The 13,426-nt window shown below is 43.4% G+C and overlaps 1 protein-coding gene across 1 annotated transcript in view; it reads left to right on the plus strand.

Annotated features, from left to right (window-relative positions):
• Positions 1–7,090, plus strand: part of LOC309973314 (cytochrome P450 3A29-like) — a gene marked incomplete at both ends in the record, with an annotated part of 29,563 nt that extends 22,473 nt beyond the window's left edge. The window contains 3 exons of the mRNA XM_082857491.1: positions 1,200–1,426; positions 3,896–4,058; positions 6,995–7,090. Coding sequence (XP_082713617.1) covers positions 1,200–1,426; positions 3,896–4,058; positions 6,995–7,090 — 486 coding nt within the window. The remainder of the gene's footprint in view (positions 1–1,199; positions 1,427–3,895; positions 4,059–6,994) is intronic.
• Between the last annotated feature and the right edge of the window lie 6,336 nt (positions 7,091–13,426).

Below are 13,426 nucleotides of genomic sequence, written 5' to 3' on the forward strand. Positions count from 1 at the left end.
GCTGCCTTATCTGGAACATGAGGACTTCCTGTTGTCTGGGGAATAAGGGACTCCAGCGTTGCTCACTGGCTTTTCAAATGATTTGTCCCCGAACTGACATATCGCCTCAGTTCACAGCCCATTGGCAAAGCTGGTTTCCTTAACTTCAAGTGGGCTGGGAAATACAGGGACTACGTGGATACTGGGTGAGCAGTGAGTGTGTCTGCCACACAAGCCTATGAAGTGTCAACTCTAATTATCTCCATGTGACGTTTCAGAAACCTGAGCGACAGAGAGATGAAGTACTTTCACATACTAGTCGTGTACCTAGTGGTGAAAACGCCAACCTATGTGCCAGGGTGTCTGTCTCCTGAGCCAACTCTTACCCTCTACAATGTTGCCCCTTAAATATAACCCCACGTGACAGCCACGTGTCACCCCCACTGGTCTCAGATCTCTGCCAAGAGTGGAATTCTTTGTGGTGTGAGGAGAGCTGGCCTCTGGGGCTGCAGTGGCTTGTTTAGACCTTCAGACCTTAACAGTCGCCCCCGAAGGGACTCTAGGAGACTGTTCCAGCAACAGAGGCTGTGGCTGAGGGTAGGGTTCTCATCCTCTTGTAACTTTCCCTGGATCTGAAATTGTGTTCCTTGTAGCACCCAATCTTGCTCTTTGTTTTTGTATTTGGTTTAGAAAGGAACTCGTTTCTCCCCAAATTATTTATAGAGTTTTAACATCATAAAGTATTTTCAGATTTTATAGGTATAGTCAAAAGAATGAGTAAACAAGATTTCTCAGGTAAAAATTTTATGTTGAGTAGAGGATTTGCACTTACACATTTCTTCCCTTGGTACAGATGTGTGGCCTCTCTTTTGAAAGGAAACAGTGACTTTGCACATTTCACTTGAGACTAAGGGTCATAGTCTATTGGTCATGTTTGTTCTCGTGAGAAAGAAAACACACTAGATGATAACGTGCGGGATTTCAGGCCCTGTTTAGGGGATTGTCCCAATGTTCTCGTAGAGTCATAACCACGCCACACATCTCAGTGGGCCACTGAGCAGGTCAAAGGACATGATAGATATTATAACATCTATAAATGTTAAGGTCCTTTACCAGTTGGAATTATTCTCTGGAGCTCCTACCATTTCAATAGGACTATTTAGACTGGGTTGAAGTTTGATCCCAATCTCAATTTATCAAAATCTATTTCTTTCTTCCAGGCACCTCCCACCTATGAGTCCCTGGAACAGATGGAATATCTTGACATGGTATTGAATGAATCTCTCAGATTATTCCCACTTACTGCTAGACTTGAGAGAGTCTGTAAGAAAGATGTGGAAGTCCATGGGGTGTTGATTCCCAAAGGGACAGTGGTGATGGTGCCACTCTTCACTATTCACAGAGATCCGGAACACTGGCCAGAGCCTGAGGAGTTCCGTCCTGAAAGGTAGGAGAACCCAGGGAAGGGAACCCTCTCTGATCCAGAGTGGTTCCAGCATATTAGACGCCTCTTACTGTAGGAGACAAATGAGCGATTGTACCATCATTTATTTGTGCCTCTTTTTATTGTTTGATGTTTTTTCTTAATATAAGAGTGATCATTGTGTGAATCAAATTTTACAAAACTGTGGACTAGAAAAAAGAATTATAGCTGTCTACATTCCTAATACCTTAAGATAAGCCTCATTGATAATGTGATGTATGTCCGCATGGACATTTGTCTAGGCATATATAGATTTTTTAAACTAGAATGGTAGTATATTTAATTTGGTTTTGAACTGCTTACTTGATTTCACAGTAAACTATAAACAACATTCTATGTGAATTTGTGTGTGTATCTATCTATCTAGCTATCTCTCTCTATATATAATTATATAAGTGATTATATGCATATGCCATAATTTACGTAACCACTATCTTATTTTTTTTTCACTATCTTATTTGAGGTGTATAGGCCTTTTATTTCCTTTAAGTTTTTCTGTCCCTTCTCCTTAGCTCTTTGAATTCATCACTAATGTTCTCACATTTCCATTTCTTTAAACACTGGCTACATTTCCTCTAGCATTATTGTGAGAGTGCAGGCTGGGGACCTAGAGGTCTCATCCCTGGTGGTTCAGGCAGCCTCACTGAGGACCGAGGTGCACACAGGTGCCCTGGTTCTGTCTGTGGCTGCACACCTGGGCCAGTCCGTTCTACCTCAGTACTTGGTGACCTTCCAAAGAGAAGTCCTCTGCTCTCTAGATGTCTGAGACTTCCTCCTTGGAGGGGTTGAGCATCCTCTTTGGGAATTCAGAGTCAAGGTCTGGCTTCGGTACAGATTGGACTCTGGAAAGAGTGGATGCTTTCCCACTTATTGTACAGTGAGCAAAATTTGAGATGAATATTTTAGGGCACTAGCTGGGATCTAGACTTTTATGAGCCCCTGACTATAAGCTCCCTGATGGCAAGGACTTTATCTTGTTCGCCCTAGTGTCCTGAGTGCCAGCATCACCTCTACACATAGCACTTCTTGAAACAGGAAGTTGGAGTGGACCAAGTCCTCTGTTTTCTGGCCCAGGGAACCTCTGTGTTTCCCTGAAGCTCAGTAGCTCCCTCTCCTGCAGCTTCACGAGCCTAAGACCAGAGACCACTCACCGTTATTTCTTTTTTGCTGTTGTTCATTTTGGTTCACTTTATTTATTTTTTATTGGAGTATAGTTGCTTTACAATGTTGTGTTAGTTTCTGCTGTACAGCAAAGTGAATCAGCTGTATGTATACCTATATCCCCTCCCTCTTGGACCTCCCTCCCCCCCATCCCTCCCATCTAGGTCATCACAGAGCACAGAGCTGAGCTCCCCGTGCTGTACCGCAGGTTGCCACTAGCTGTCTATTTTACACATGGTAGTGTATTTATGTCAATCCTAATCTCCCAGTCCGTTTTTGATTCATTCAGTCGTCAAGCAGAGAGTTAGTGCTCACCTGCGTGTCAGGGACTCGGCCAGGCAGCGAGAAATCCAAATGTTTACAAAAAAGCCTATCGTGGAGAATTTTTGACGTATGCACAAGTATATTCTATAGGCACTAGCCTGTGGAAGACTTTTAATGTATCTATATGTGCCCATTCCCTGCCCAACAACCATCCCATGTCTCTGCTCCATCCACATGCTACTGCTACCCTCCTCCATCCACCCATATTATTTGAAGTCACAGTGCCTGTAAATACTCCAAAATGTTTTGCAAAGTAGGGACTCTTTAAAATATACATAAGCGCAATGCTATTATCACTTTCCACAATTCCATATTTTTCCTTAATATATTCAAATACTGAGGAGTCAAAGTTGAATAAAACAGAGGTCTAACCATCAAGGAATTTATAGGCTAGTGGAACAGATAGACAAGGAAATCAGTGGTTATTCTATAGTAGCGTCATATAGTTATGGAAATGTGACCTAAGCATTCTGTGCTGTGGGGGAGACAGACAGACAGATAGACAGACACAAGGGGACGGGAAGGAAGGGAATACAAGGGGGAAATGACAATTTAAATCCTGGGAGCTGATTCTCCTGCTGCCTTCCCCCATGAGCACATGACCGACATAAGTGTGCGTGGAGGCAGGAACCCACGTTTCCTTCAATCAGTTCAGAGCATGAACATCTCACTGCCTGAATGTAAATTTAGTGTTTAGAGATAAATTTGTTTTTAAACAGCATTCATCTCATCTCCTCAACAGGACTGAAAGCTCCTATAGGGTCCGGGGAATGGGAAGGATCTGGAGTTTACCTTTCTCATAGCAAAATCACCACAGCAGGATTCAATGACTAGCTCACACAGGCATCCCTAATGCTACTAGTTGAGTGTTTAAGTTAAGCCTCAGACTTTGAGCTCTTGTGGGTTTTCTGTTTCATTAATTTGTTTCATTTACTGTTGTGGAACCAGGTTCAGTAAGGAGAACAAGGAGAGCAGAAATCCTTACACATACATGCCTTTTGGAACTGGACCCCGAAACTGCATTGGTATGAGACTTGGTATCATGAACATGAAACTTGCTGTTATCAAAGTCCTGCAGAACCTCTCCTTCAAACCTTGCAAAGAAACACAGGTCAGACAGTTACCTAGCTGCATTAATTGTGTTTATTGTGAGTTTTTAAAACTGATATAGATAGATATCATATATATATATGCACACACACACACATACACACACATATATGAATGTGTTCTATTCAAGGAATAATTTGTCATATTGGACATGAATGTATTTGGAGCCATCTGTGACCTTTAAGTGTCCTTCAGCTCTGGATGGCTAAGCCTGTGGCTTTGTAATGACCCAACCATAAAGGTCATCTAGAGTCAATGCAGTTAGCATGACATGATTCTTGGCAGTCTTTTGAACCTCAGCAATGTTTTAAATTTCATTTCAAGTCCACCGGAAGGAAGGGGAAGTGTGTGCACCGTCATGAGAGCACACACTGAAAAGTCATGGCTCTTCAGTGATGCTCTTCTCCACCAGAGCTTACAGAAGCTCTCCTGGCAGTGGTTCTCAGCCACTGCTTGTATAATGAAATTACTGTGGTGTTTTAAAAAATCCTGATGCCTAGGTCATCTCATTTATTCTAAAATAATTCGCCCGGAGTGTGGCATTCAAACCACTCCCGCGGATTCTCCTGTGTAGCCACGGTGAGAACCCCTGATGGAAAGCATTTCTGCCAGATGTGAAGGACTCCCACAGCCCCCTCACCTTCCAGGGGTCCTGCTGCCATCAAGATGGGCTCCCTGGGCTTCCCTGGTGGCGCAGTGGTTGAGAGTCCGCCTGCCGATGCAGGGGACACGGGTTCGTGCCCCGGTCCGGGAAGATCCCACATGCCGCGGAGCGGCTGGGCCCGTGAGCCATGGCTGCTGAGCCTGCGCGTCCGGAGCCTGTGCTCTGCAACGGGAGAGGCCACAACAGTGAGAGGCCCGCGTACCGCAAAAAAAAAAAAAAAAGATGGGCTCCCTTTACATTCTAATAATAACTCTATGTGTGCTCTTCCCCGCCCACCACTCCCCCGATTCTGTTCTTCCCCCTTCAAGTTCTAGTTCAATCCTGAGCCCCTCCATGGAGCCTCCCCGACCCAGTCCACAGCCCACTCTCCCCTCTGCTCTGTATCAGTCACCACAGGCTGGCATCACGGTTCCTACGACCTAACTTAACACTTTGTCATGGAACCATCCAGTTTGGTTCCTATGTTTTCTTTATACCTATGAATGTCTTGAACTGTAGCCTCTCATTTTATTCCTTTCGTAAACTCTGAACGATGCCTCCCAGTCACCCAGCAAATGCTTAAGGAGTTAGATGTGCAGTTGATTAGAGTTCTTGGATACAAATTGTGAACCATTTGAACTTCTGAAATTTAACAAATGACATTTGTGTACATGCCTGGTGTACGTGTGTATGTCTATCTGCAGGGGACATATATGCATGTCATTTGAAATTTTAAAATAACAAGGTGTTACATTTATAGAAAGATCTGGAATCTCTCCTGAAGCACACAAAGAACAGTTACCATTTTTTCATCTCAAACACGGCCCTATAAGAAAGCTTATTTCTAGGAGTCACACATTTAGTAAGAAGCTCCTCCCCTTGGGTAGGCTTTCTCAGGGAAGAGGAGGATAGAGACGGTTTCCGTTTTACTTGTGGGAGTCTGTGTGGCCGTCCTGTAGGTGTGTACAGACAGGGGACTCAGCCCTGAGAGGAATGGGGCCTCTGGCGCACCTGGGAAGGGCAGATACTCCCTGAAGTTCCATCCAGCCATCCACAGGCTGGGGCTTCTCTCCTCTGTGACAATTTGTTTGCCCTTCAGTCAACTGAGATTAGAAGGTCACTCTGTTGGTTCCCCCAACACTGAAGGAGTGACTCGGTGAGAAAAGGGCTAAAAGTACTGGAACAAACACTGTAGGTCGTCAGAAGTTCACCATTTGCACTGCATTTGGGAGACAGGAAATGTTAAAAAAAAACAAAAAAAAAACCAGGCATAATGCTTCACAAGGACCTCTTCCGATCATGAAACTGGATGGGTTCTACTGGGAGAGGTGACTGGACTCTGCAGAAGTTGAGGAAGGCCGATGTAACTAACATGTGTGATTCCTACTGGGATTACCTTGCAAGTTTCAATGGACACAAAATTATCTTTACATGGCTCAAGATAGTTGGCCAATAATGCCTAAGAATCTGGTAAATTTAAAAACCTCATCCTTTGTACCTAAAATTTAAATCAAAAAAAGAACACAAGCCAACCAGATTTTTGTCTCTAGCCTGGTATGAAATAAGCACTCAATAGATATTTCATGGAAAGAATGATGGATGAATGCTTCCACTATCTCATCTTGACATAACTTAAAGAATAAGTATAAACAATCAAAGATAAGGAGGGTAGATTGGATGAAGCTACCAACTTCCATTTATAAGATACATAAGTACTAGAGATGCCACGTACAACATGATGGCTCTAGTTAACCTTTCTGTATGGTGTACAGGAAAGCTGTTAAGAGAGTAGCTCCTGAGGGCTATCACCTGAAGGAAACAATATTTTTTCTTCGTATCCATGAGCTGATGGATGTTAATGAAACTTACTGTGGTGATCATTTCACGATATATGTACGTCAAATCATTATGCTGTGCACCTTAAACTTATGCACTCCTGTAAGACAGTTATGTCTCAATAGGTGGAAATTTTAATTTAATAAAAAAGATAATAAGGGAATGCGGCAAACAACTTTACTCCATATAGTTTATACATAAATGTGGCCAGTTCCTTGAAAGACACGACTATTAAAGTTCACCCTATGAAAAACAGATAAGCTGACCATCCCTGTATCTATTAAATACATGGAATTTGTAGTTTTTAAAAAAGAATCAAAGGTATACGATGCTAAAACTAGCTGTTATATGTTTGTAAAGCATTATTGTCCATAATGTATCTTTTATATCAATACTTTGTTTCTCTTGCTGGCCTTGCTTCATTATTCGATTCTCACGTGTTTGTTTAACTGTTGCAGAGGCACCTGAAATTAAGGCGTCAGGTACTTCTTCAACTAGAGAAACCCATTATTCTAAAGGTTGAGCCCAGAGATGGGACCTTAACTGGAGCCTGACTTTCCCTAAGGACTTGCGCTTTGTTCTTCAAGGAAGCTGCGTCCCAGGACAACAGAGGCCTTGATTTACTTTGTGATAAAACACAGAAATGAATATTGGATTCACCTACTGCTATTGATGGATGACTAGAGATTCTGCACATTCATTTAGCTTTCTCACTGTCTACGTGGAGTGTTACATATATACATTAATAAATGCCAGATTGCAAACTCAGCTTATCTGGTTCTCACAGAACTATCTCCACCCCACCACACCCCACTTAGGACCATCTATTCCTCCTGAGCACTGATCAGAATGAAAATTTCTCACAAGCTCTAATGAAAATAAGAATGGTAGTGATGACTGAAGTAGTGACGTTCATATCACAGATTTTATTTTGAATATTCTAAATTAAATATTATATTGAGAAAGTCAATAAACATCTCTTTACAAAAGTATAATCTGATGCCTTTGTGCACATTAGGGGGGAATGTATACAACTGAATCAGGGAGATTCAGTGACTACTTGCTTTTGACCATCAAAATCACTGGTTGGTTGGGGCCTTTATCAAAACTCCAATTTGACTCCTATTCAATAGGTAAGAGCCGATCCACTGCGACTTTGCCTATTGCTTAGAAAGTATATTCGTAGTTTATACCTACCTTTTTTGGAGCACATATTTTTTGTAACACTCAACTGAGAAACTTATATTATTTGTTTGATTTAATGTTTTCATCTCATCTCCCCTGATGTTTCTGGAAGGCAGGAAAGATGTTTTTCACACCTCTTTGCATTCCATCCTCAACTCCCAACTGTCTTAACCACAATGAATGTGGAATAAAAGATGGTTAATTGGTCAGTTGTTCAGGCAGAAAGGCTACAAGCACTGATCAGTTTCAGTTGGTATCAGAAGTTGCCCGGGGCTCTTCCTTTCCCTTTTCTGCCCCCTCCCTCCATTTTTCCTCTCCTGCCTTGCCTTCCCTTCCTGGATAATCCAGTCCTAAAGTCATTGGGGGGTGGGGTGACAGAAGGTGGGCAGGCACACAATGCAGGGTGGGGGCAGAGAAGGGAGGCACAGTGACTCCAAGTCAGAGACTGAGTAGGGAGGGGAAAGTGTCCACAGGAACAGCAGCCTGGCATGAGTGGATTCATGGTTGAATTGCTTGGGCAAAACCCTTTCCCATACTGAACTTCTGTTTCCACACCTGTAAAGTGGGATGTAAATAATCCCAACACTGCTTATCTCACAGAGTTTTCCTGAGGATCAATTAAGAGAGATATGAAAGAACTTTATCAAGTGTACAGGGTGGTAGAGATGTTAGTGGTTAGTTTATCAAGAAAGAGACCCTCCAGGATGGAGTAGAAACTGAGCAGCCCTGAGAAGACCTCCTCCTCTTCCCTTTGCTGTGAAGTCTAGGGAAGTGCTTCTGCCTCAGGATAGGGGGCTTTCTCCGTGGTGCAGTGCATGTGGGGCAGAGAGCATATCCTCCTACCTCACCCCCGTTCTCATCGACGGGCTTGCTAGGGAGACTTACCTCGTCTCTGTGTCGGGGCAGAACACTGGTCACTACCCTCTCAGAAGACCTGTGCTCTAGAGCTAGTTCCCCCACTAATTCCAGGGCAAAGCTGAGACTAGCGACAGTAAAGGCTTCAGGCTCTAAACCTAGATGAACTGAATCTGAATCCCAGCTCTGTAGGGATTGGTGATGAGTGCTTGGAGGGTCACTCAACCATTCTGTGCCCCCATTTGTTGCTCATCTTTAAAATAGGAACCATACAATACCTATCTCATGGGGTTGTTGGATGGATTGAACCACTTAATGCAGACCAGCTATTCAGAACAAGAAATTTATCTCTCCTTGCCTGAGGTTAGGTCTTGCTCTGTGTGTGTGTGTGTGTGTGTGTGTGTGTGTGTGGTGTGATGTGTCTCTCTCTGCAGCCCCAGTTGAGAAACCACTCTAGAATTTAGAGCTCAAGACCTAAATGGTTGGTTGTCTTCTCCCAGGTCCATCCTATTCCATCTTGGCTCTCCATCTTGCCCTCAGGAACTCTTGGTTCCTGAGTAGGCTGGGCGACCTGGGGACCCTCAATGGCATGTAAGGGAAAGAGAATAAAGGAGGGGGCAGGGTCACAGAAGTTGAGAAGCAGGCCATCAAGGGGCCTCGCAATTTGGATAAGGTCCTCATAGGTCAATTCTGGTCAATTTTTCTCACAGACAGATGAGGAAACAGACCCAGGGATGCCCAAGGTCACACGCTTCCAATGCATCAAGTCCTGTCGATTCTCATCTCTTCACATCTTTCAAGGAGAATGGAATTTTAAAAAAAGAAAGGTCAACTGTATCAATGCTAAAAGAGCTTATTTTCTAGCACGTGTCACAGATATAATTCAATATTTATTTGTGAAGTTATTTCTGTTTCTCTCCCTTATAAGTGTAGGCTTCATGAGAGCAAGGATTTTGACTTCTTTATAATTAGTCTTGGCTCGTGGCCTGAACACAGCAGGCATGGATCCCAACCAACATACAGTGACACTGGGGTGAGGTGCCCACCTCCTCTAAGGCCAGGACAGAATGTCCTGTCACTATCTCCCCACCCTTGATACTAGGAGACCCTGAAAAGTTGGCTATTTCCCTCTCCCAGCTGCCAAAACTTAAATACCACCTGGTTACCCCCAAATGGCAAGATCAAGTTTTTCCCTTCTGAGAAGCATGAGGGCTTAGGAGCAGAGTTACAAACACATAATCTTGCTTTCATTGTTTGCACACTCCAGATTGTGAAATTTGAATGTAATGTACAAATCCTTCCAGAGTAACACTGCCTCTTCATACCTTGAGCACTTCTCTCAGCCGTGAAAGTCTAGACAGGCTTCCCAGAAGAGGAGTTACTTGGGCTAACAATATAAAAGGACAGGAAAATAAGACCAGGATGCTTCATCTATACTGATATCTGTGCCTAATGCTGCCCAGAATGCTATTTGAGGTTCAACTTTGAGTGCTAAGGACTGAGAAGCCATTTACACCTGATGAGGTAGACAAACTACCTGTTTGTCTCTCTCTTCAACTGAATACTGTCTGGGTCTTAGTCATATCTGCACGCTAAGCATGAGAACAGAGCTTTGAAAGTACATGCCAAGCCCATTAGTACACAGATGAGTAGACATGGGTGTGGGGTGACCTTCAGGCACACATGTCTTCCTTTACAATCTTAGTAGGTAAGACTTTTCACGTTAGGTGTTCCCTGCTGTGGAATGAAGGGACACAAAGATCATGCCGTCTATTTTTCCCCTGTGCAGAGTAAGGCCATTTGTATTGGTTAGGATGTGGCACTGGCTACATTTTATTCCAGGGAAATGACTAGCCTATCGCCATTGGGATAGATTCCAACCAGCTGGACCAGGTCCTGAGGTGAATAGGGCAGGTGATGGTCAAATAAGGCTTAGTGAGAAAATTATCTTAGCCGAGTACATATTTTGGAGGAAGATGAAAGCTTGTACTTTGCGCAAGGGTTTTGTTTTTAAGAAGAATAAGAAAGGCTGTGGGTTTAGTTGAGTGAACTAAGTTGTCAGAAGTTATCAGATGACACCCCAGTCATCCCATGTGGGATGTATTTTGTGTTCCTCTCAGTTGGGAACATAGGTTGATCCTACACACAAGACCCCTAGTGTCCTCATGACCTGCACCTGTCTTTATTCCTGGTGAGGTGAGATAGAGTCCTTGGTTCTGAAGACCCATGGGGGAGCTCCTGGGCAGGGATAGCCATGGAGGTAGGAGCCAGAATTGTAACCAAGTTGCTGCTGCAGCCTCGGGTCTCACTATTTCCCATAGTGACCCTTATTACGAAACAGCAAACATTGCATACTGGCATTTCAGAGCAGAAGACTTGCCAATCTACCTTCATGTTAGCTTACATATGACAGGTTGTGATCAACAGCTGTTGGGAAGCCACCTGCAGTCCCTGAACCTCAGTTTCTACATCTGTAAACTGGGGGTTGTGGCATGACCCCACTTAAAGGTGCCCAGACAAGGCACCATGAGGGGCCAGAGACAAATCAAAATTCCTAGGACTTTCCATCCTACTTTTCCTGGGGATCATCTTCCAGCTTCCCAGGTCTGTCCTTTGTTGGTATGGAAGCTTACAGCCACTTCTCTCCTTAGTCACCTCTCTGTAGGGCTCCATTATCCCAGAGACTCCAGAGGTATGCTCCATACTGAGCTCGGTTGACTATCTCATTCCCTCCACTGGGAGACTGCCTCCAAGAAACGACCTGCCTGCATGGCTTCTAGACCAGCAAAACGCCTGCACAAGGCATACGCCCACTTGGACTTGAATCAGCGGAAGGAAGAATAGATATTTTCATGCATTACGATTTCCAGTGGCAGCTATGGATTTTAACAGCTGCCTTCTCAAGAAAGCCTGAACCCAAAGATGACAAATTATCATGGTAGAAATTTCATGCTGCATGACAAGATCCCAAGGAAATAAACGAGGGCAGGAGAGACATTTGGGGCTTACTGCACTTTACCAATGAGATCCATGCACTCAGGCCAGTGTTGGGCAGCCCTGGGGACTTTCAGAAGAACTGAAGGTGAGAAAGGATAAAGGGAGAAGGAAGCGCACAAACAAAACTGAAATGTCTTCCATTTCTGTTGAGTTTTAAGAATTTCAGAGGTTTTGTTTTTTACATAATCCACAGTTTCTCTGCCAAGCAGACAGAGAACCTGGCTCAGTGTAATCTTCAGCCACTCAATCCTTGGGTCTCTCCCACCAGGTAGGTGGCAGGTGCTCACAGGTGACACTGACTTCTACTAAAGGCCTCCTCCTATCAGCTCCATTTAAAAAATGCTCCTAACATTTGGTAGAGTTAGTGTCATGCAGTAGAGAAGAGCATCCAATCCAGTCAATGAATGGGCTCCTTTTTCAAAATAAAACTTGTTGGTTGTCCCTGAAACACTCTGGTTACACAGGACTAGATCACATGTGCAGGTTTCAACAAGACTTTCCTCCGATTTCTCGAGACTCCCTGCTCTGTGTGCAGCAAAAGCGGTGGCCCTGGATGGAGGCAATCTCTCCAGTGGGGACAGGCTGCCTGCTACTTAGACTGCATGCGCTGCCCAGACAAGGAGATTTCCAATCACACAGGTACCGATCAGGAGGAATTTCCTTCCTCACCCTTTCATTTACATTCTTATTTGTCCCCCAAAAGCGAAGGATCTAGACTACGACTGAAATCTTCAAGTTCCCTCATTTACTCAGCAATTTCACTATTAAAGTTAATCCCTATGAAAGGGATATGAATTAATATTCCTATGAAAGGATACTCTTCTCTTTGGTTTATTCCTACTCATCTTTTTGACCCTTAGCATTATCTTCTCAAGAAAATATTTTTAAGGACCATCCCAGAAGGACCTATGTTTGTTTCTACCAGGAAACTTAATACACAGTATTATGAGTATCTTGGTTTTATTGTACATGTTACTCTCAACCAAACCCTGATCACACTGAAGGTTGTATCTTATTCTGCTTCCTTTCTCACATGCCTAGCACCATTCATAACACAAATGAGTGTTCAGAAATAATTTCTGTGATTTCACAAATGAAAAAACATCCTGTATTGCTGCTGTGAGCCTGTATTGTACAATGTGCTGAGGATAAATTCCGGTACCCCTCATTGTTCAATCATGCCTGTGCTCTGCTAGTTCAGAGTCAAGGAGAGGAGATGAACATGAGAGCTGACCACACGGACCATGGCCACTATACAGAGATGTGGGGGAGGATCTAACATTACTTTGGGAGGTCAGAGAATTTTCCACAAAGTGTGCAGGTTTTATTATTGACTTCTGAAAGTTGAAAAGGATTGTATCAGCTGAATAAAGGGAGGAAGAATTCCTTGTCAGAAATAAATGGCACATTTTCCCCACTCTTCAGGGACCTGAAAAAAAAATGTCTAATGTGGCTGAAAAACGGCAAGTATAGGGTGGGATGGTGGGACCCCATGATGGGAGGTGACAACAGTCTTGTACTGGAGACTTTTCACACCACAGCTAGTATTCTGGATTTGCCAACAGACAAGCTAATTAAATGATGAGAGAGGGAAAACACCCCCCACCAATTAAATTTGTGGACAACATAAATTGGTCACTTTCCTTCCTGTTATTTAACATTGAAGTTCTGAGCGGCACAACAATGCATGGAACCAAAGGGGTCATATTTATAGAAAAGGAAAATACAAGAGGTTAAAGTACATCCTTTTGTACCAAAACTACTCCAGAGAATCAACTGAAACAGTATAATTGCTAAAACTTTCATGTAAAATCTCCTGATTCAAGATACATATATAAAAATACATGATTTTT

Source organism: Leucopleurus acutus (genome assembly GCF_964270905.1).
Source record: "Leucopleurus acutus genome assembly, chromosome: 16".
In the NCBI taxonomy this organism is placed as follows: domain Eukaryota; kingdom Metazoa; phylum Chordata; class Mammalia; order Artiodactyla; family Delphinidae; genus Leucopleurus; species Leucopleurus acutus.